Below are 21,697 nucleotides of genomic sequence, written 5' to 3' on the forward strand. Positions count from 1 at the left end.
AATTACTGGCCCTGTGTACATATTGTTGTCAATAAAGTTATTTCATGTTTGACTCCACAAATGCTTGCTGGATTTTTTGTGGCCCTCACAAAAGTTTCCATGGAGAAAGTTTGGAGAAGTGGGACAGTTTTATTGGAGAAGAGATTTGACAGAGGTATTCAAAATTCTGAGGGGTTTATAGACAGGGGGAAATTGTTTCCATTGGTGAAGGGATGGAGAAGCAGGGGCACAGACCGAGAGTAATTGGGAAATGAAGCAATGGCATGATGAAGAAAAGCTTTTTCATACAGTGAGTGGTCAGGATTCAGAATGCACCGCCTGTGAGTGTGGTGAAGGAAGGGTTAATGGAGGCTTCAATTAGTGAAATAGGTCATGAGCTGGGAAGGGAAAAATGCAGGGCTTGTGGGGGAAAGACGGGTGTGACAGGAGGAGAACTGCTCCGTCAGAGGGCCAGTATGGACATGCAAGGGCGAATGGCCTCCTTCTGTATTGTAACTATTCTATGATTCTATGAATTCAACAACTGATCATCTACAGCTCTCTGTAGGAAGGAATTCTAAAGATACACAACACTTTCGATGAAAAAAGTTCTCGAGGTACTCGAATTAATGGAAACATTCTCCCAGCGTTTACCCTGTCAAGCCCCTTAATAATTTTATATCTCCTAATTTCAATACGAACACCGCAGTTTCATATACTCTAAGGAATATTGGCCTCCGTTTCTCCTCAAAGGACAATCCTCTCAACCAAGAAATTGGTCTGATGAACTCCCTCTAAAGCAAGTATATCTTTCCTTGGGTAAAAACATCAAAACTATTTGCAGTACTCCAGGTATGGTTTCACTAAGGCCCTATATCATTCTTTATTTGGCTCAACATTCTGGAACTCCTTCCATAACAGCACAGTGGGTGGCATTACAGTGGGTGTCCCTACAGGGACTGCAGTGGCTCAAGAAGGTAGCTCATCGCCACCTTCTCAAGGACAGCTAGAGATGGGCAATAAAAATGCAACCCGACTTCCGGTGTGCATCATGGAGTGAGTGATCACACAGAGGCAGCTCCTGCCTAAGGTTACAGAAAAGAGCTATTTTTTAAGCAACACGGGTTGGAATTTCGATGAAAAGGCGTAGGTGAATGTTCGAGGAGTACTTTCCCCCAGGAATAGTATGTTTCTTGGTTATCAGACCCTCAGAAACAGTGCAAGATTTGTCTGAAGCAGCAGCAAACAAAAGCCTCTGCAAGCATGCAAGTGGGGGAAGGGCCAGCTTAGAGGTCTCAAGCTGACTTGAGGGCCTTTATGAAAGCTGAATTCTAGCAGCAGAGGGAAGAACTGTGAAAAGATCTCACCAAGGCCATTGAAGAAGCGGAGACGGACTTCCGGTAGCAGTGATGCGGAGCTAAGCCGCACGTTCAGTGGCTCCCACTATTTTCGGACTTTGGGGCTCTTTTAAGGGCTCGTAGTGGCGCTGTTTGGACTTTTCCCCGTGTGGGAACACTCCTTCTCAGATTCTCCACCGGTGGATGGCCTGGACTAGGAGTGGAGCGGTCAGAAAATCGGCTTTGGAGACTTCCAGTTGCGGCTATGCGGAGCTAAGCCGCACCGCAGCTACCGCTACTTAAGGACTTTTGGACCGATTTGAGGGCCCCAAACGGTGCTGTCTCGATGAATCCCGGTGGGGGAAGGTGTCTAGAGGAGCATTCCCCATAATTTATGGTGCTCACCCGGAGTGGGGCAAAGGAAAAAGCTGCAGCAGCTCCCCAAGAAAAGCGGGGGAAGAAGGACAAAATGGCGGCCGGCGGAACACCTGAGGACTGGTGGAAGTGGGCACAGGAGCAGCAGGCCTCTCTTCTGCGCTGTTTTGCGGAGCTGAAGGCTGAGTTGCTGGACTCCCTGAATGCGACTACCAACAAGCTGCTAGGGGCCCAGGCGGCCCAGGAGGTGTCCATTCGGGAGTTGCAGCAGCAGGCCCCTGAGCGGGAGGAGGAGGCCGTGGTCCTCGTGGGGAAAGTGGAGTTGCACGAGGCACTTCACAAAAAGTGGCAAGACCGCTTGGAGGAGCTGGACGTTCGCACGAGGCGAAAGAATTTGAGGATCCTGGGCCTGGCGGAGGGGTCGGATCTCCCGTCGTACGTGACCACGATGTTGAGCTCGTTGATGGGAGCGGGGTCCTTCCATTTGCCCCTGGAGCTTGAGGGAGCTCACAGAGTGCTGGCCAGGAGGCCTAAGGCAAATGAACCCCCGCGGGCGGTGCTGGTGCGGTTCCATCGATTTAGTGACCGGGAGTGTGTGCTGCGCTGGGCCAAGAAAGAGAGGAGCAGCAAGTGGGAGAATTCGGTAGTGCGAATATACCAGGACTGGAGTGCGGAGGTGGCAAAGCGGTGGGCCGGGTTCAACCGGACGAAGGCGGTGCTGCATGCCAAGCAGGTCAGATTTGGAATGCTGCAGCCTGCGCGTCTGTGGGTGACATATAAGGACCGGCACCACTACTTCGAGTCCCCGGAGGAGGCGGGTGCCTTTGTACAGGCGGAGAAGCTGGACTCGAACTAGGGTCTGGGGACACACTATGGCCGTTGCTGTTTTCGCTGTTGCTGTTCTTCAATTTTGACACGTGTTTTTTTTATGCTGGTTTTCTTTTTGCTCTGTTTCCGGGTGGGTTTGTCTGTTGGGTATGGGTGTGGGTATGTGGGGAATGTTGGGGGTATGTGCTTTATATGTTCTCTTCTGTACAGGGCTGGGGGTTGGGGTGAAACTGGATTTTGAGGAGCTGCGTCAGAAGGGTGGGGTGTGGCAGTGTGAAAGCGCGGGCTTTCCTCTGGTTGTCCGCGCTGCGGGGCGGGGGGGGTGGCGGAGCTGGAGGTGGGGGCGTGGCCTCTACCGGTTTTCTTTCCCGCGCTGAAGCGGTGCCAAGGAGGTGTGGCAAGAGGGGGATGACCCCATGCCGGGAGGAGATGGGTTTTGGCGGGAGCTGCCGGGTCAGCAGAAGTCAGCTGACTCACGGAAGTACCATGGAGGGTCGCGCCTAGGAGGGGTCCTAGCCTGGGGGGGTGGGGGGGGATACCGGGTTGCTGCTGGAATGGCCAGGAAGGAGCTGGTGTGGGCCGGGGGGGGGGGGGGGTAGAGGAGAGGCGTTATCGCCATGGGGAACGGGTCAGGCGGGGCGAGCTGGCCTGGGGCAAGCAGTCGATAAGCTATGGCTAGCCGGCGGGGGAGAGGGGCAGGTTGCCCTCTGATCCGGCTGATTACCTGGAACGTGAGGGGGCTGAATGGGCCGGTTAAGAGAACTAGGGTATTTTCTCATCTGAAGGGGCTGAAGGCGGACGTGGCTATGCTCCAGGAAACCCACTTGAAGGTGGCGGGCCAGGTTCATCTGAGGACGGGGTGGGTGGGGCAGGTTTTTCACTCAGGATTGGACGCAAAGAACCGGGGGGTGGCGATTCTGGTGGGGAAGAGGGTGGCGTTTGAGGCGGCTGAGGTGGTGTCGGACAAGGAGGGCAGATATATTATGGTGAAGGGTAGGCTGCAGGGAGAGAAGGTGGTGCTGGTTAATGTATATGCCCCGAATTGGGATGATGCCGGCCTCATGAGGCGCTTGTTGGGCCGCATTCCGGGCCTGGAGGCAGGGGGCCTGATCATGGGGGGAGACTTTAACACAGTGCTGGATCCCCCACTGGACCGGTCCAGTTCAAGGATGGGTAGGAGACCGGCGGCGGCCAAAGTGCTGAGGGGGTTCATGGACCAGATGGGAGGGGTGGATCCCTGGAGGTTTGGGAGGCCGAGAGCGCGGGAGTATTCCTTTTTCTCCCATGTCCATAGGGTCTATTCCCGAATAGATTTTTTCATCCTGAGCAGGGGATTGATCCTGAAGGTGCAGCATGCAGAGTATTCAGCCATAGCGATTTCAGACCATGCTCCGAACTGGGTTGATCTGGAGATGGGGGAGGCACGGGACCAGCGCCCGCTCTGGCGCCTGGATGTGTGGATGCTGGCTGATGAGGAGGTGTGTAGGAGGGTCCGGGGAAGTATTGAGGGGTATCTTGATACCAACGACACGGGGGAGGTCCGGGTGGGGATGGTCTGGGAGGCTCTGAAAGCAGTGATCCGGGGGGAGCGGATCTCCATCCGGGCCCATAGGGCAAGGAGGCAGAGGAAGGAGAGGGAGAGACTGGTGGGGGAGCTCCTGGATGTGGACAGGAGATACACGGAGGCACCGGAGGAGGGGTTGCTGGGGGAACGGCGTAGTTTGCTGGCCAAATATGACTTGTTGACCACCAGAAAGGCGGAGACACAGTGGAGGAGGTCGCAGGGCGCGGTATATGAGTATGAGGAGAAGGCGAGCAGGATGTTGGCGCATCAGCTCCGCAGGCGAGATGCGGCTAGGGAAATTGGTGGAGTGACGGATAGGGGTGGGAATGTAGTGCAGAAGGGGACAGAAGTAAATGGGGTCTTTAGGGACTTCTACGAGGAACTGTACCGGTCAGAACCTCCGATGGGGAGAGGGGGGATGGAGAGCTTCATGAATAGGCTATGGTTCCCAAGGGGTCAAGAGGAGCTGGTAGAGGGGCTGGGGGCGCCGATAGAGTTGGAGGAGCTAGTCAGGGGGATTGGACAAATGCAGTCAGGTAAGGCACCGGGGCCGGACGGGTTCCCGGTGGAATTTTATAAAAAGTATGCGGATCTGGTGGGCCCCCTGTTGGTGCGAGCCTTCAATGAGGCATGGGAGGGGGGGATTTGCCCCCGACGATGTCGCGGGCACTGATCTCTCTGATCCTGAGGCGGGATAAGGACCCCTTGCAGTGTGGATCATACAGGCCTATCTCGCTCCTCAATGTTGACGCTAAGTTGCTGGCGAAAATCCTGGCCACCAGGATAGAGGACTGTGTGCCAGCGGTGATACACGAGGATCAGACAGGATTTGTCAAGGGACGGTAGCTCAACACGAATGTGCGGAGACTGCTAAATGTTATTATGATGCCGGCAGTGGAGGGGGAGGCGGAGATAGTGGTGGCGCTGGATGCGGAGAAAGCGTTTGATAGAGTTGAGTGGGGGTACCTGTGGGAGGTGCTGGAGCGGTTCGGATTCGGGGAGGGATTCATCAAATGGGTGAGGCTGCTCTACGCGGCTCCGATGGCAAGTGTAGTTACCAATGGAAGGAGATCGGAGTACTTTAGGCTCTACCGTGGGACCAGGCAGGGGTGCCCCCTGTCCCCCTTGCTCTTTGCACTGGCGATTGAACCTTTGGCTATGGCGTTGAGGGAGTCAGGGAGATGGAGGGGTCTGGTGCGGGGTGGGGAGGAACATCGTGTATCACTGTATGCGGACGACCTGCTGTTGTATGTGGCAGATCCAGAAGGGGGAATGCCGGGGGTGATGGAGCTGTTAGCGGAATTTGGGGGCTTCTCGGGCTATAAGTTAAATTTAGGCAAGAGTGAGGTATTTGTAGTACACCCGGGTGATCAGGAGGAGGGAATTGGGAGACTCCCATTTAAGAGGGCAGTGAAGAGTTTCAGATACCTGGGGGTGCAGGTGGCCAGGAGTTGGGGGACTCTCCTTAAGCTTAATTTTACCAGGCTGGTGGAGCAGATGGAGGAGAAATTTAAAAGGTGGGACATGATGCCGCTATCGTTGGCGGGTAGAGTGCAGTCCGTCAAAATGACGGTTCTCCCGAGGTTCTTGTTCCTTTTTCAGTGTTTGCCCATCTTTATCCCTAGGGCCTTTTTTAGAAGGGTGACTAGCAGCATCATGAGCTTTGTTTGGGCGCATGGGACCCCGAGGGTGAAGAGGGTCTTCTTGGAGCGGGGTAGAGATGGGGGGGGCATGCGTTACCCAATCTCTCGGGGTATTATTGGGCGGCCAATGTGTCGATGGTGCGCAAGTGGGTAATGGAGGGGGAGGGGGCAGCATGGAAACGGATGGAGAGGGCGTCCTGTGGAGATACAAGCCTGGGGACCCCGGTAACGGCGCTGTGGCCGCTCCCTCCTACGAGGTATACCACCGGTATACGTGGTGGCAGCTACCCTCAAGATTTGGGGGCAGTGGAGGCGACATAGGGGAGAAGTGGGGGGCTCGATGGAGGCTCCGTTAAGGTGGAACCATAGGTTCGTCCCGGGGAACATTGATGGGGGATTTCAGGGTTGGCACAGAGCGGGCATCAGACAGCTGAGGGACCTGTTTATTGATGGGAGGTTTGCGAGCCTGGGGGAGTTGGAGGAGAAATTTGGGCTCCCCCGGGAACATGTTCAGGTATCTGCAGGTAAAGGCATTTGCTAGGCGGCAGGTGGAGGGATTCCCTTCGCTTCCCGCGAGGGGGGTGAGCGACAGGGTGCTTTTGGGGGTCTGGTCGGAGAGGGGAAGATATCTGATATCTACAAGGTTATGCAGGAGGCGGAGGAGGCGTCAGTAGAGGAGCTGAAAGCTAAGTGGGAGGGGGAACTGAGGGAACAGATCGAAGACGGGACATGGGCTGATGCCCTGGAGAGGGTAAATTCTTCCTCCTCGTGTGAGCGGCTTAGCCTCATCCAATTCAAGGTGCTGCACCGGGCCCACATGACTGGGACGAGGATGAGTAGGTTCTTTGGGGGTGAAGACAGGTGTGTCAGGTGCTCGGGGAGTCCAGCGAACCATGCCCATATGTTCTGGGCATGCCCGACACTGGAGGAGTTCTGGAAGGGGGTGGCGAGGACGGTGTCGAGGGTGCTGGGATCCAGGGTCAAGCCAGGATGGGGACTCGCGATTTTTGGGGTTGGGGTGGAGCCGGGAGTGCAGGAGGCGAAAGAGGCCGGTGTGCTGGCCTTTGCGTCCCTAGTAGCCCGGCGAAGGATCTTGCTACAATGGAAGGATGCGAGGCCCCCAAGCGTGGAGACCTGGATCAATGACATGGCAGGTTTCATTAAGCTAGAGAAGGTCAAATTTGCCCTGAGAGGGTCGGTACAAGGGTTCTTTAGGCAGTGGCAACCTTTTCTCGACTTTCTGGCTCAACGATAGGGTACGGGGACAGTAGCAGCAGCAACCCGGGGGAGAGGGGGGGAAGGGGGAGGGAAAAGGTGGGGGGGGGGGGGGGGGGGCGGATGATGACTATGTTTGTTTATTGAATTTAAATTTATTTTTAAGTTCTTTTGTTGTACATTGGGGTTGTGGGGTGGGGGATGTGATACATGCGTCGATATGGTCTGGGGGTGTTACAGTTATTATGGGTTATTTTGTTGCATTTCATTGTTTTTCGTTATGTTTTATATTTTCTGTAAAAAATTCCAATAAAAATTATATTAAAAAAAAATAAAAATGCAACCCTGCCCAGCAATGCCCACATCTCATAAAATAATTTAAAAAACACTCTGGGCAGGATGATCCGGCCGCGTTCGCCCGGTGACCGGAGAATTACGCCCGAGGTCAATGGATTTTTCCATTGTCGGTGTCTCGCCCAGGCATTCTTGAGGCGGGCGGGGCAGAAGAATTCAGCTCTCTTATATTGCAATCTCTTTTTAATAAAGGATAAAATACAATTTTCTTTCCTAATTGTATGCTAACTCTCAGTAATTTTTGTCCCAGTCCATTTTAATTTCAACATTTCCCATCGCTCACATTATACTCTATTTTTGTTTTCCCCACCAAAGTGGGATAACATCACGGGCGGGATTCTCTGACCCCCCCCCCCAGCAGGTTAGAGGATCGCCGGGAGGCGCGTAAATCCTGCCCGGCCACCCCACGATATTCTCCGGACCCCAGAAATCCCGTCGACGGAAAATGTCGAGGAGCGGCGCGACGCAACGGGCCCTGGGGCCGCCCCAATTCTCCGGGCAGGATGTGCTGAAGTCCCGCCGGCGTAAATCAAACCACCTATTTAATGGCGTCAACCAGTCGTGCTGGTTGATGCCAGCCACCATGGAGGTAGTGGTCGGCGTGGAGCGGCCGCTGGAGAAGTGACGGCACGGCTGCAATGGTTGGGGAGGGGAGGGTCGCAGGAGCCGTTGGAGTGCGCGTGCCGGGGGGTGGGGGAGAGAGTGGGTGTTGGGGATGGTGTGTGATGGAGAGGGTGTGTGCCAAGGAGGAGATGGGGGGCCGGGGAGGGCGAATGATGGAGAGGGTGTGTGCCAGGGAGGGGGGGAGGGGGCGTTGGCGAGGGTGTGTGCTGGGGTGGGGGGGGGGGTGCGAGTGATGGAGAGAGTGCGTGCTGGGGAGAGGAGAGGGGGGCCGTGGTGGGCGAGTGATGGATGGAGAGGGTGCGTGCCGGGGAGGGGGGGGGGGGGGGGGGGGGGGGGAGGGTTGTCCTCCTCGCCACGTGCCAGCTGGAAACAGTCGCGACCATGCAGCCCATGGTACCTGGCTGTGGGGGTGGGGGAGGGGGGATATGGACAATGGTGACATGTCGTCTATTCCCCCCCATCCCCCACCCCCTGCAGGCCGTTCTCTGTGTTGGGGTTAAGGTCTTGTGTGTCGGTGTCCTGTGTGTCTGGGGTGGGGGGGGGAGGTGGATGTGTCCTGTGTGGCCGGTCGTTTTGGCGAGGGGAGGTGGATGGTATGTTTGAGTCTTTGGTGTGGGAGTGGCGGGTGGAGAGTGGGGGCTGGGGTGTGGGGGTGGTGAGGTGAGGGCACCCATATGACCGGTGACACTCTGCAGAACCAAGGTGGTCAGTACAGTGCGCAGCAAGTCTGTGGCACTGCCGGTCTGTACTTGGACACCGCCACAGTCCCACCCACAAGTGAACCTCGCCATCAGGGATTCGCCCTGGTGGAGGTAGAGAATCACGAAGGCCCCGGAGAATGCCGGGCCAGGCCCGTGAATGATATGCAAACAGTTTACTATGCGTGTGGAATGGAACGCATTGACGCTGCTGTCGACGCACTAGAGAATTGCAATTTGCCGTGAAACAAACGCGCGCCACGTTTTCGGCCTCAAAAATGATTCTCCGCCCGATCGCCTTTCCCGAATTCGGCATTTTCCAAAGGAGAATTCCGCCCATTGTCTTTGTTAAGCTCGTTGGTCCTTCATGACATGCACTATATATTTTCACCCAAATTGGCATATGGCTCAAAGTCAGTGAGTTGCTTTTGAACTTAACGTTTCTTCAAGCCTCCTACTACTCCCTTTATTAGTTTAAAGCCCTACCTGGATACTTGGCCCAATCCTGTTTAAATGAAGCCCATTGCAACAGCTTCCGCCTTTCCAGGGCCAGTGCCCCATTAGTTGGAACTCTTGCCTCTGACATCACTCTTTCAGGCACATATTTAACATTCTAATCTATTGAACCTCATGCCAATTTGCTTGTGGCTCAGGTAACAATCTGGAGATTATTACATCTGAGGCCCTGCGTTTCAATTTCAACCCTAGTTTTCAAATTCTCTCAGCAGAATCTCATTCCTAGTTCCATCTATGGCATGGGGGAAATAAAACACATCTTTGGTTAAGAGTTTGGTCACCTGTCCTAATGTCTCCTTATTTACCTGGGTATCAGTCTTTGATTCCTCTCCTGCGAAACACTTTGGGACGTTTTACAATGTTTGAAATACTATCCAAATGCAAGATGTTGTTAGGTTCCGCGCTGCCGTCAGAAACCAGCCACCAGAGGCCTCCAGCTTTGTAAGGGAGCCCGGTTGCACCAAGATGGAAAATAGGAACTTTTCCATATGTGTTAGCAGCTAGTCCCTTTACAGACCCTCCAATCGGAATGGACAGGCTGGTCACCTCAGACTCGGAGGTCTCTTGGGGATATTTATTTTCTGTCATCCAGTGGGGAGAGTTTTGTAAAATTACACTGGAGAAGGTCTGAATTGAAATGACCCCATCTCCAACAACTGAGAGTTCAATTGAACATCAAGAGCAAAGCCCCAAAGCTCAACCCTTCACCCAATTTTCCTTCTGTCAAACAGTCCGAAACCTGGTGCACACTGGGTGCGCTGAAGAGTTTTGTGAATTCATTCATGCGAAAGGTGTGTCGGTAGTAATTCCAGCATTTATTGCTCATCAAAAATTCCCTCTAAAAGGTGGTGGTTAGATGCCTTCTCCAACCACTGTAATCCATGAGGTATAGGTGCACCCACAGTGTTATTAGACAAGGAATTCCAGGATTTTGACCAGGGGTAGCGTAAGAGAGGCACGAGGGGTGAAATTCTCTGACCCCCCGCAGGGTCAGAGAATCGCCCGGGGCCCCCGAAAATCCCGCCCCCGCTGTGGCAGAAATTCTCCGCCACCCGGGAATTGGCGGGGGCGGGAATCACGCCCCCCTGATTGGCGAGCCCCCTGCGGTGATTCTCCGGCCCGCGATGGGCCGAAGTCCCGCCGCTGGGAGGCCTCTCCTGCCGCCATGGTTTGAACCACCTCTGGTGGCGGCGGGATCGGCGGCGCGAGCGGGCCTCCGGGGTCCTGGGGGGGCGCGGGGCGATCGGACCCCGAGGGTACCCCCACGGTGGCCAGGCCCGCGATCGGGGCCCACTGATCGGCGGGCGGGCCAGTGCTGTGGGGGCACTCTTTTTCTTCCGCCGCCGCCACGGCCTCCACCATGGCGGAGGCGGAAGAGAATCCCCCAGCGCGCATGCACCGGTGGTGACATCAGCAGCATCTGACGCACCGGCGCATGCGCGAACCGGCGAAGGCCTTTCGGCCAGCCCCGACGCCGGGCGTCAAAGGCCGCTGGAGCCGGTTTGGGCGCCAGTCGGTGTGGTGCCAACCACTCCGGCATGGGCCTAGCCCCTCAATGTGAGGGCTTGGCCCCTAAAGATGCGGAGAATTCTGCACCTTTGGGGAGGCCCGACGTCGAAATGGTTGGCGCCACTCCGCTACGCCGGGACCGCCGCCCCGCCGGGTAGGGGAGAATCCCGCCCCAGATCTCCAAGTCAGGATGGTGTGTGACTTGGAGGGTCTGCTGCCCTTGTTCTTCTAGGTGATAAAGTTTGTGGCTTTTGAAGGTGCTGTCAAAGGATTCTTGGTGAGTTGCTGCAGTGCATTTTGTATGTGTTACACACTGCTGCCATCGTGCGGTGGAGGGAGAGGGAGTTAGTATTTAAGGCGGTGAATGGGGTGCCAATCAAGCAGGCTGCTATGTTCTGGATGGTATGGAGCTGATTGAGTGTTGTTAGAGCTGCACTCACCCAGGCACGCGGGGAATATTCCATCACACTCCTGGTTTGTGCCTTGCAGGTGATGGAAAAACTGGGAGTTGAGTAAAATCAGTCACATTGAACACAACCTAAGACAGAAAGCTCGTTGGAATCTACTCACCTTTTTCATCTTCAAATTCTTTGTTTAAAAATCCAGCCTCTTCCATAATTCGCATTTCCAGAGATTTCTTCCCGAGTCCAAAGTTCCTCAGTGTCAAAAGTGAAAACTTCCTCTGTTCTTTCCACCATTGGCCATACCTTGCAAAGATAATACCTGCAGGGGTTCAACAGCGACAGAGATTTATTTATGCTATTTTCTATATTATTTTTAAACATGTGCCTGAGATTGCTGGGAATTGGTTAAGTTTTCCAAAATGTGACAATAATCAGATATGTTACTCTTGTATTACTTTGTTTGTAGTTTAAAATAAACAGATTGTGAGGTAAGGCTATGTCCAGAGTATTTCCAGAATGCTCTTCCATTCTCTGGTCTAGGTGGTGATAAATGGATTGCCTACAAGATTTTCACTGGGAGTGGAGGGGATGACAATGATCCACTTGACCAATCCTAAAGACTGCCCATTTGGTGCTTTCATTTGGTCTTCATTTCATTACCTATTGCAATTAGTTACAAGAAGAATGAGATTCAATACCTTAATTTGCCATTACAGGTATCAAAAAGCTTTAATGCGTTGTTTTGATCCCAACAGAGTTGAGAAACTCGATTGGGTGAAGAAAGGTTCTTCTTTTACAAAGGCTCCTGGCATTCAAAGGGAAGGTAGACTGGTTTCAGTTTCATGTAGGTTTGGATTCAAAGCGATGGATTGATGAGTTCCGAGTTCAGGGATTCAAAAGTCAAGTAGAAACATCTTACCATTGTCCATCAGCAGTGGTCAAGTGACACAGAGAGACAGAGAAAGACAGCATCTGAGAGGCAGTTCAGTCGCTGTGTGTTAGAGAGGGAAGGCGGGGTTTCTAAGTTCTCTGGGAAGAAAGATTACAAGATTCGTGGGACAGTCAGTTACAGCACTTGGTAATGTGATCGGTTTAGCAGTGCTACTACTGAAACACAGAGATTAAATTGTGATTATTTTTGGATGCCTCAGATACAGATATGAGTTGCTGACAAGGATCAAGTGAATACATGGAAGAAACCCATTATCTCGTGTGTCAATCGCCTTTGGGCCAAGTTAATAGTAACTCTTCACTGGTTTATGTGTCTGTAAAGATAATGCTGGGGTAAAGGAATGTTGGGAAATGGAGCATCTTGTGTTTGTAGTGAGATCTCTCCAACTTTTTTGTCTGGTGCAATATAGTTTATTTTTCTTGTTTTAATAAAGATTTTATTTTTACTGTTAAAGTTCATCAGCAGATTTCTGTGAATTTGTTCAGTAAATTCCGGGAAATTGTCACCTTGATGGATTCATAAATTGTAAATTTGTGTTCCACCACAATCTCTAAACAAAGTAGGATCTATCAAGCTAGGTTTTATCCTGGGATCTGACTTGTCCAACATTAATATCAACTGGGATTATAACAGAGTATAAACAGACTGCCACAAAAGGTTTTCTTGATTACACTCAAGCAATTCTTGCCCTCTCTGCCTTTTACACAATTACTGCCCCAATCTATATTTAGATATATAAAATCAACAGTTTGACTGATCAATAATTCTTGCACTTCGCCTCAATTTCCTTGAAAATTTGTGTCTCTACATCTTTCCAGCTAGACTTCACCAATCAATATATAGGTGTGATATAATGGAAAAATAAACAGAGTCCCATTTTTGCCACGTGTAGCGGGGTGTGTTTGGCACCCGCAGCGCCGAGAATGACCCTGCTATCAATGGGGACCTAAGGCAGTACAGTAGCATAGTGGTTAGCACAGTTGCTTCACAGCTCCAGGGTCCCAGGTTCGATTCTCAGCTTGGGTCACTGTCTGTGTGGAGTCTGCACGTTCTCCCCGTGTGTGCGTGAGTTTGCTCCAGTTTCTCCTGTTTCCTCCCACAGTCCAAAGATGTGCAGGTTAGGTGGATTAGCCATGCTAAATTGCCATTAGTGTCCAAAAAGGTGAGGTGGGGTTACGGGGTAAAGGGGATAGGGTGGAGGCGTATGGCCTAAGTAGGGTGCTCTTTCCAAGGGCCGGTGCAGACTCGATGGGCTGAATGGCCTCCTTCTTCGCTGTAAATTCTATGATTCTATGACTCTCAGGCTGCACTTAGCGTCATTTCTTTCATTTAAAAATGCCACCCGACCTCTGAACCCTCCCACCGCGGCCTCTTGGCCCCCCAATGTCCCAATTTATCTACTAACTGGTCCTCAAGCCTCCCCCTCACCCCATCTCATGAGGTCAGGGCATCCCCGGGCCTGATCACTGGCAGGGCCAACCTGGTACCTAGGCACCTGGGCACTGCCAACCTGACACCCTGGCAGTGTCCCTGCCAGTGCCATATGGGCACCTTTGCAATGCGGAGTGAAACACATTGACCCCGTTTTTGTTATGACGTAGAATCGCGATTTGGGGTCACACTGGTGCCAGTTGTGCATCGGAAGGTATTCTCCACCCAATCGTATTTCCCGATTTCGGTGTCAGCTGACAAAGAATCCCGCTCCGTGTCTCTCTAGCACTGCAATGTTCTCCGGAATCAAAACTACTACCCCTCCTCATTTCTCTCCTTTCTTATCTCCCTTTGTCCTTCCCCCCAACACCTTATATCCAGGAATATTTAACACCCAGTCCTGCCCATCCTTCTGCAAGTCTGTTACTGCCAAAACGTAATAATAATAATCGCTTAATGTCACAAGTAGGCTTCAATGAAGTTACTGTGTAAAGCCCCTAGACGCCACATTCCGGCGCCTGTTCGGGGAGACCGGTACGGGAATTGAACCCGCGCTGCTGGCTGTGTTCTGCATTACAAGCCAGCTGTTTAGCCGACTGTGCTAAACCAGCCCCATTTCCATGTGGCTATCTGCACCTGAAACCCACAAATCTTATAAAGATTTATAAATTAAGCCAAAAGTAATCAAACTTTAATCTTACTGTTTCAGTAGCAACACGACTAAATTGATCACATTACTGAGTCTTATAACTGACTATTGAGTTAACTCCTGTCCCACTAGCCTTGTAATTTTTCTTCTTTTTTTTTCTGTAAGACTTTTCCACTTTGCTTTTGAATTTCTGCATTCTCAACCCCCTCAACCCATCACTTGAACCTCTGGGGTTGCAAAACCTCGGACCTCTCACATATTTCTTTCTCTGCTGCCTTTCCCCTGTTAGCAGCTGTTATAAGGGCATCAACAAACATGATGAAGATGGTGGGCATTGACACTGACAACTGGGATACCTGTTGCTGGTGGTCATGGTCTCTGAAGGCTGACTGCTTGGAATGGCATTTGGAAGGGGTGAGCTGAAACAAACTGCTCAGCTGGCTGAGAAGAGGGACATTGGTGGTGGTGGGGGGGGGGGGGGGGGGGGGGGGGGGCCAGCGAATCGAGCACCTTCTCAATCCAGTGTCCTCCTCTGCAGCAAGCACGCCAGTGATTGCCTTCCCAGGGTGGGGTCCCTGAGCCCCACCACAAGATACTTGACACAGATTCAAACACTGCAGTGCAAGCCATCGTCTTTCGAGACATAGGGCTGCCACCAATTTCCACTATTAAATGGTCTGCAGTATATCCCTTTTAGTGGCAACAATCCCATCTCTGATATCAATCTCAAAGGCACACTGTGACCAGTTCCCCATTGTATCCACAGAATCCACTGCAGACACAGAAGGTTAGGGAGTGTCAACAGAAACAACTAAATTCAATTGGAAACAGAAACAAAAGGAAGTAATTCAGACCAAATAATAACCAATTCAATTAGACCTAGTTCCTGAGATGATCTCTGGAGCCTGGAACATAGATACCTTCTCCTATGTGCCGAGTAAAATCTTTGTATATGGCTAAGTCTGGCCGGTCAGCAAAATCCTCTGATTTCTTCACCAGTGCTTCTTTTATGGTTTCATAACCATTCAGTATCACGTTGTTTGACCATCCAAACTGTACACTGACTACATTGCCGTATTTCTTCCACAGCTTAAAAATAAAGAATAAAAAGCAGAATTAAGTGGGGGGATAACATGAGCCTATTACTGTATGTTTGGCAATCATCACTTATAGGTCGGTTACTACATTGATCAGAGATACTGCAGCTTGGAATGATTCCAAAGAGGCACTGCACATCCTGTAACCCAGTATTGGGATTGTTCTGTCTTCCTTTCCCAGTTGCATGTGTCCAACCCATATGTCTGTGTAAATAACGGGCAGGGGTGGAATTGGGTGGGTTCGCTGGGCTAGGTTTGCATTTATTGCCTAAGCCTAATTGGCCTTGTTTATAGGGTGATGGAACCATCAATTCATCAGACACGTGTTTCCGAAGTGAATTTAGGCTTTAATCGACTTACTTCAGAGCCAGCCTGTTACCTGTTGATGAACTCGAAGTGACCCCGGTTGACTCTGGACACGGATACTTATAGAGCTGCACTAGGGGGAGGAGTCGTGGGCGGAACCAAAGGTGGAACCAGTACAAGTTCCTCAGTGCTCCCAGCGCTACTCCCCCTAGTGGTAGGATGACGCTACTGCGCTTACAATCACAGTGTTAATTATTATATACATTCATATATTACATTCACCACATTCACCCCCTGCAAAAAAATCAAGTCCGGCGGGGGTGGTGGTCTAGTCTATAACGTCAGTCTGTCCGGCGGTCGGATTGTCCGCTGAGACCTGCGGAGCACCGGGGTTGCAGCCTCTTAGAATTAGAATTAGAAAAGTACAGCACAGAACAGGCCCTTCGGCCCTCAATGTTGTGCCGAGCAATGATCACCCTACTCAAGCCCACGTATCCACCCTATACCAGTAACCCAACAACCCCCATTAACATTATTTTTTTTTTTTTAGGACACTAAGGACAATTTAGCATGGCCAATCCACCTAACCCGCACATCTTTGGACTGTGGGAGGAAACCGGAGCACCCGGAGGAAACCCACGCACACACGGGGAGGACGTGCAGACTCCGCACAGACAGTGACCCAGCCGGGAATCGAACCTGGGACCCTGGAGCTGTGAAGCATTGATGCTAACCACCATGCTACCGTGCTGCGGTGGCTGGATGGGTGTAGTGTGTTGGGGTACGATGGCGGACTCCAGGGAGGGTTGTCTTAGAGCTTCATACTCTCCTGGTTCGACCGGGGACTGGGGGCGCTGGGGGCTGGCCGGCGCGGGTGCGCGGGACTGGTGGAGCGAGCTCGTGGGCTCGGGAGCGCGAGGGGGTGGCATCATGGGGTGTAGGGTGAGAGGTCCTTCTGTGGGGGTAGAGGGGGTGCTGGATCTGGCGGGTGCCAGATCCCGGAGGGATACAGTGTCCTGATGGCCGTCAGAGAACTCTACGAATGCGTACTAGGGGTTGCAGTGGAGCAGGCGCACCTTCTCAACAAGGGGGTCGATTTTGTGCCCCCTGACATGTTTCCTCAGGTGTACGAGGCCCGGCGTCCTCAGCAATGCCGGAAGTGAGACCCCCGTGGTAGTGCTCCTGGAAAAAATGAAGAGCCTCTCGTGAGGGGTCTGGTTGGTCGCCGTACACAAGAGGGACCTAATGGCGTGGCGCGCGTCTGGGAGGACTTCCTGCCACTGGGAGACTTGGAGCTTTCTAGACCCGGCGGGTCAGTAGGACGGTCTTTCAGACCGTCGCGTTCTCCCTTTCCACCTGCCCGTTCCCCCTGGGGTTGTAGCTGGTAGTCCTGCTCGAGGTAATGCCCTTTTCGAGCAGGTACTGACGCAGTTCGTCGCTCATGAAGGACGAACCCCGGTTGCTGAGCACATAGCTGGGGAAACCAAACAGAGTGAAGATGCTATGCAGGGCCCTAATGACTGTGTGGGAGGTCATGTCGGGGCACGGGATAGCGAATGGAAAGCGGGAGAACTCGTCTACGACGTTTAAGAAGTAGATGTTCTTGTTAGTTGAGGGGAGTGACCCTTTGAAATCGATCGTGAGGCGTTCAAAGGGCCTAGAAGCCTTGACCAGGTGGGCCCTGTCTGGTCCATAGAAGTGCGGTTTGCACTCCGCACAGATCGGGCAGTCCCTGGTGACCGTCTTTACCTCCTCGTTGGAGAAAGGCAAGTTTCGGGCCCTGATGTAGTGGGCGAGCCGGGTGACCCCCGGGTGGCAGAGGTCATTGTGGATACTTTTTAATCGGTCGATCAGCGCGCTGGCGCATGTCCCGCGGGATAGGGCACCCGGAGGCTCGTTGAGCTTCCCGGGCCGATATTTGATACCGTAATTGTAGGTGGAGAGTTCGATCCTCCACCTCAGAATGTTATTGTTTTTTATTTTGCCCCTTTGCGAGTTGTCAAACATGAAGGCAACCGATCTTTGGTCGGTGATGAGGGTGAACCTCCTACCTGCGAGGTAGTGCCTCCAGTGATGGATAGCCTCCACAATGGCGTGTGCTTCTTTCTCGACTGAGGAGTGTCGGAGTTCTGAAGCGGAGAGGGTACGGGAGAAAAATGCAACGGGTCTCCCTGCCTGGTTTAACGTGGCTGCAAGAGCTACCTCTAAGGCGTCGCTCTCTACCTGGAATGGAGTGGATTCATCCACCGCCCACATGGCCGCTTTGGCGATGTCCTCCTTGATGCCATCGAAGGCCTGGCGTGCCTCGGCTGACAGGGGAAATCGTGTGGTCCTAAAGAGTGGGTGAGCTTTGTCCGCATATTGAGGGACCCGCTGGGCTTAGTAAGAGAAAAATCCCAAGCACCGTTTGAGGGCTTTGGGACAATGAGGGGGAGGGAGTTCTAAGAGGGGGCGCATACGGTCAGGGTCGGGGCCCAGTACTCCGTTTTCCACAACATAGCCAAGGTTGGCTAGTCTGGATGTGCAGAAAACGCATTTCTCCTTGTTGTACGTTAGGTTGAGTTTCTGTGCCGTCTGGAGAAAACGGTGGAGGTTGGCGTCGTGGTCCTGCTAGTCATAGCCGCAGATGGTGACATTGACCAAGTATGGAAACGTGGCCCGCAGCCCGTACTGGTCCACCATTCGGTCCATTGCTCGTTGGAACACCGAGACCCCATTAGTGACGCCGAAGGTGACGCGGAGGAAATGGAAGAGACGGCCATCGGCCTCGAATGCTGTGTAGTGGCGGTCCTCCGGACGGATTGGGTGCTGGTGGTATGCAGACTTCAGATCCATCGTGGAGAAGAGCCGATACTGGGCAATCTGATTTACCATGTCTGCAATCCTGGGGAGGGGATACGCGTCGAGGAGCGTAAATCTATTTATAGTCTGACTGAAGTCGACTACCATACGGAATTTTTCCCCGGTCTTAACGACCACCACCTGAGCTCTCCAGGGACTATTGCTGGCCTCAAATACCCCATCACTGAGTTGCCTTCGGAACTCTGCTCTGATAAATATCCTATCCTGCAGGCTATACCGCCTGCTACGAGTGGCTACGGGTTTACAGTCCTTAGTGAGATTGGCAAAGAGAGGAGGGGGAGGGATTCGCAGCGTAGCGAGGCTGGAGATCGTGAGTGGGGGCAGGGTCCCACTGAAGCTGAGGGTGAGGCTCTTGAGGTTACACTGGACGTCTAGGCCTAATAAGAGTGGCGAGCAGAGTTCGGGCAAAACGTAGTGTTTAAACTTTGAGTAATTAGTGCCTCAGATTGTGAGTGTTGTGTTGTTCCTCGTGTCTTAATAAAGCTCGTAGTCTCAAATGTGGAGAAGATGCTTTATTGTGAATTCGTTCTCTCTTCAGAGCTTAACCTACGGCTACCTCAAATGCTACTAGCTGGTGTGTCTGTGTCCTGCTACCAGTTCTGCCTTCCGTGAAGTGTGTCCTCACTTCCTGTCCCGGTCTATTTATATGGCTCTCCCGTGCTCCCTCTAGTGTTTGCTCAGTTGTATTGCATCTAGTTAACTTGTGATCACCACATCCCCCTTTTTCTCTTTACATATTTTCTGTACATCGTTAAAGAAAATTGTACAAAACAGTTACTTATGATATGCGTATCTATACAAGTGATGGTGCTATCGCATATTTTACAAAGCCAATGTATTTATGTGTCCAATCTTAATAAAAACATTTATGAGTCCAAACTTGATGAATTTGTTCAGAGCTTTTTTTCTTTTTTTTTTGTTGTTGATGACGTGGTGATATTGATATTGCAGCTCCGTTGTGAATGTTGTTGGTGTTCCTTGTTATTTTAAGTACCCAATGCATCATCCCGAGGTGTTTGCATGGTTACATCACTGATGTTGACTGGCATGGACTTTTTTCTGTGCTTGTGGTATTGATTTATTATCTCATCTGCCTTGGATGCTGGTGTGCTTGCTTGTTCTGGAGCAGATGTGAGTTTGTGCGATTCGTTGTCATCCCATGACATGTTTGTAGTCTTGTCATCGTTTTGCAGTGTGCTGTGGCATTGTCCTTCATGTGCCGAGTAGTACCATTGTGTACAAGTCGTTGTTTCATTGCTGTTGTTTCTGTCGTTCCTGTCTTTGTTGTTTTCGTTGCCGTACTTGTTGCTGTTTTTGTCGTTTCTGTCTTTGGTGTTGTCGCCGTCGTTGTTCCTGACTTTGTTGTTTTTGTTGCCGTTCTTGTTGTTTCTGCCTCTGTCGTTGTCGCTATCTTTGTGCCTGACTTTGTTGTTTGTCTTGTCGCGCTTCATGTTGCTTTTGTTCTTGCTATTGTTGTTCTCGTTTCTGCTGTGCTTCTTGCTATTGTTGTTGGTCTTGTCGCGCTTCATGTTGCTTTTGTTCTTGCTGTTGTTGTTCTCGTTTCTGCTGTGCTTCTTTTGACTTTTGTTTTTCTTGTTATACTCTATGAGTGTCCCGTGTGGATAATTTGAGTCATTGAGCATTTCGTCTCGAGAGTGGTGCGAATGATCTGATGTTGCATCGGTGCTGGTGACATCAATCATTTGTGGAGGATTTGATTCCTCATCTTTGCTTTCTTGGTGCTCCTCTTCTGGAGTCAAATTCTTCTCGATTTCATTTGACGCGGTGTCTCTGGATCCTTGGCGCTCCTCTTCTGGAGTCAAAAACTTCATGATTACAATTGACGTGGTGTCTCTGGACTCTTGGCGCTCCTCTTCTGGAGTCCAAATCTGCATGATTTCACTTGACGTGGTCTCTCTGGACTCTTGGTGCTCCGCTTCTGGAGTTAAAATCTTCATGATTTCTGTTGATGTTGTCTCTCTGGACTCCAGGTGCTCCTCTTCTGGAGTCCAAATCTGCATGTTTTCTTTCGGCGTTGTCTCTCTGGACTGTTGGGTGGCCCGACTCTGTGCTTCTGTACAGACAAGCTGAGAACTGTCAGTCTCGCTGTGATCCTGTACGTCGAGTGTGATCACCTTGTCACTGTTTTCGCTCTGTGCTTCTGTACAGACAAGCTGAGAACTGTCAGTCTCGCTGTGATCCTGTACGTCGAGTGTGATCACCTTGTCACTGTTTTCGCATGCAGTGGGTAGAGGTACATTGTCTTCTTCTTGTTCATGTGAGCTTGTTAGACTTCCATAGTCTGCTTGTGGTTGCTCAGATACGGCGGGTTGACCTTCATGGTCTTGTTCATGCATGGTGTTCGCCAGGGAGTGTTTGCTTGCATCCCTTTTGGAGTCTTTCATCACTCGCACTGTGGAGCCTGTCATCGCTCGCTCTGTGGAGTCTTTCTGTGCTCTCTGTGTGGCGTCGTCTTCGTCTTGGGTATTGCTGTCATCCAATGTATCGACGAGCTGCCATGGCATCATGGTGTTGGATTCATCTACCATGAGTAGATTCGTGTTGAGCTTTGCAACCGTGTCGCTGATGCTGTGATCAGCATATCCAAATAACTCAGCCATGTCTGAGTAGTATTCTTTGAAAACCAAATCATCTTGGTTGGATTCTTCTACCACGAGTTGATTCGTGTTGAACTTTGCGACCGTGTCGCTGATGCTGTGATAAGCATATCCGACTGACTCAGCCATGTCTGAGTAGTATTCTTCCGAAAACCAAATCATCTTGGTTGGATTCATCTACCACGAGTTGGTTCGTGTTGTACTTTGCGACCGTGTCGCTGATGCTGTGATAAGCATATCCGACTGACTCAGCCATGTCTGAGTGGTAATCTTCGAAAAACAAATCATCTTTTGTTGTTTCGGAATTCATTTTGTTCTCTTCACTTTGGGTGGTGCAGACTGCTTTTTTCAGGGTGTTGTGCAAGTTGTTTTTAACTTTTGGTTTAGGTTCAGGCGTTTTGTGTTCTGAGGCAAGAAAATTTTTGCTTTTACCACTTTAAGTGTCTTGTTTTCAATTTTCGGGCATTTCCCTTTTAAGTAGGCGTGGTCGGGATGCTCAGACGTCATGACGTCACGCGTAGGAATGAATTGCGCACGCGCAAATCGGCCTTCCTCCTTCACTGTGCGGTTTTCCCGCGCATGCGCATAACGATCGGCACCGCGACCTTTTTTAAACTGCGCATGCGCGGCTTCCGGTTCCGGCGCATGCGCAGACGCAATTTGTAGTTTTTTGCTTGCCCGAGACTGCAAAATGTGCTCCGACGCCATTTTATCGCGGATTTCAGCGTTTTTTCTT

At 51.6% G+C, this 21,697-nt stretch overlaps 1 protein-coding gene across 1 annotated transcript in view; it reads right to left on the bottom strand.

Annotated features, from left to right (window-relative positions):
* The window catches only part of LOC119974319 (cytochrome P450 2J6-like), an 87,769-nt gene that overhangs the window by 42,003 nt on the left and 24,069 nt on the right, over positions 1-21,697 (bottom strand). Inside the window, 2 exon segments of the mRNA XM_038813091.1 lie at positions 11,213-11,365; positions 14,999-15,167. Coding sequence (XP_038669019.1) covers positions 11,213-11,365; positions 14,999-15,167 — 322 coding nt within the window.

The sequence above is a fragment of the Scyliorhinus canicula genome, chromosome 12, assembly GCF_902713615.1.
Source record: "Scyliorhinus canicula chromosome 12, sScyCan1.1, whole genome shotgun sequence".
In the NCBI taxonomy this organism is placed as follows: Eukaryota; Metazoa; Chordata; class Chondrichthyes; order Carcharhiniformes; family Scyliorhinidae; genus Scyliorhinus; species Scyliorhinus canicula.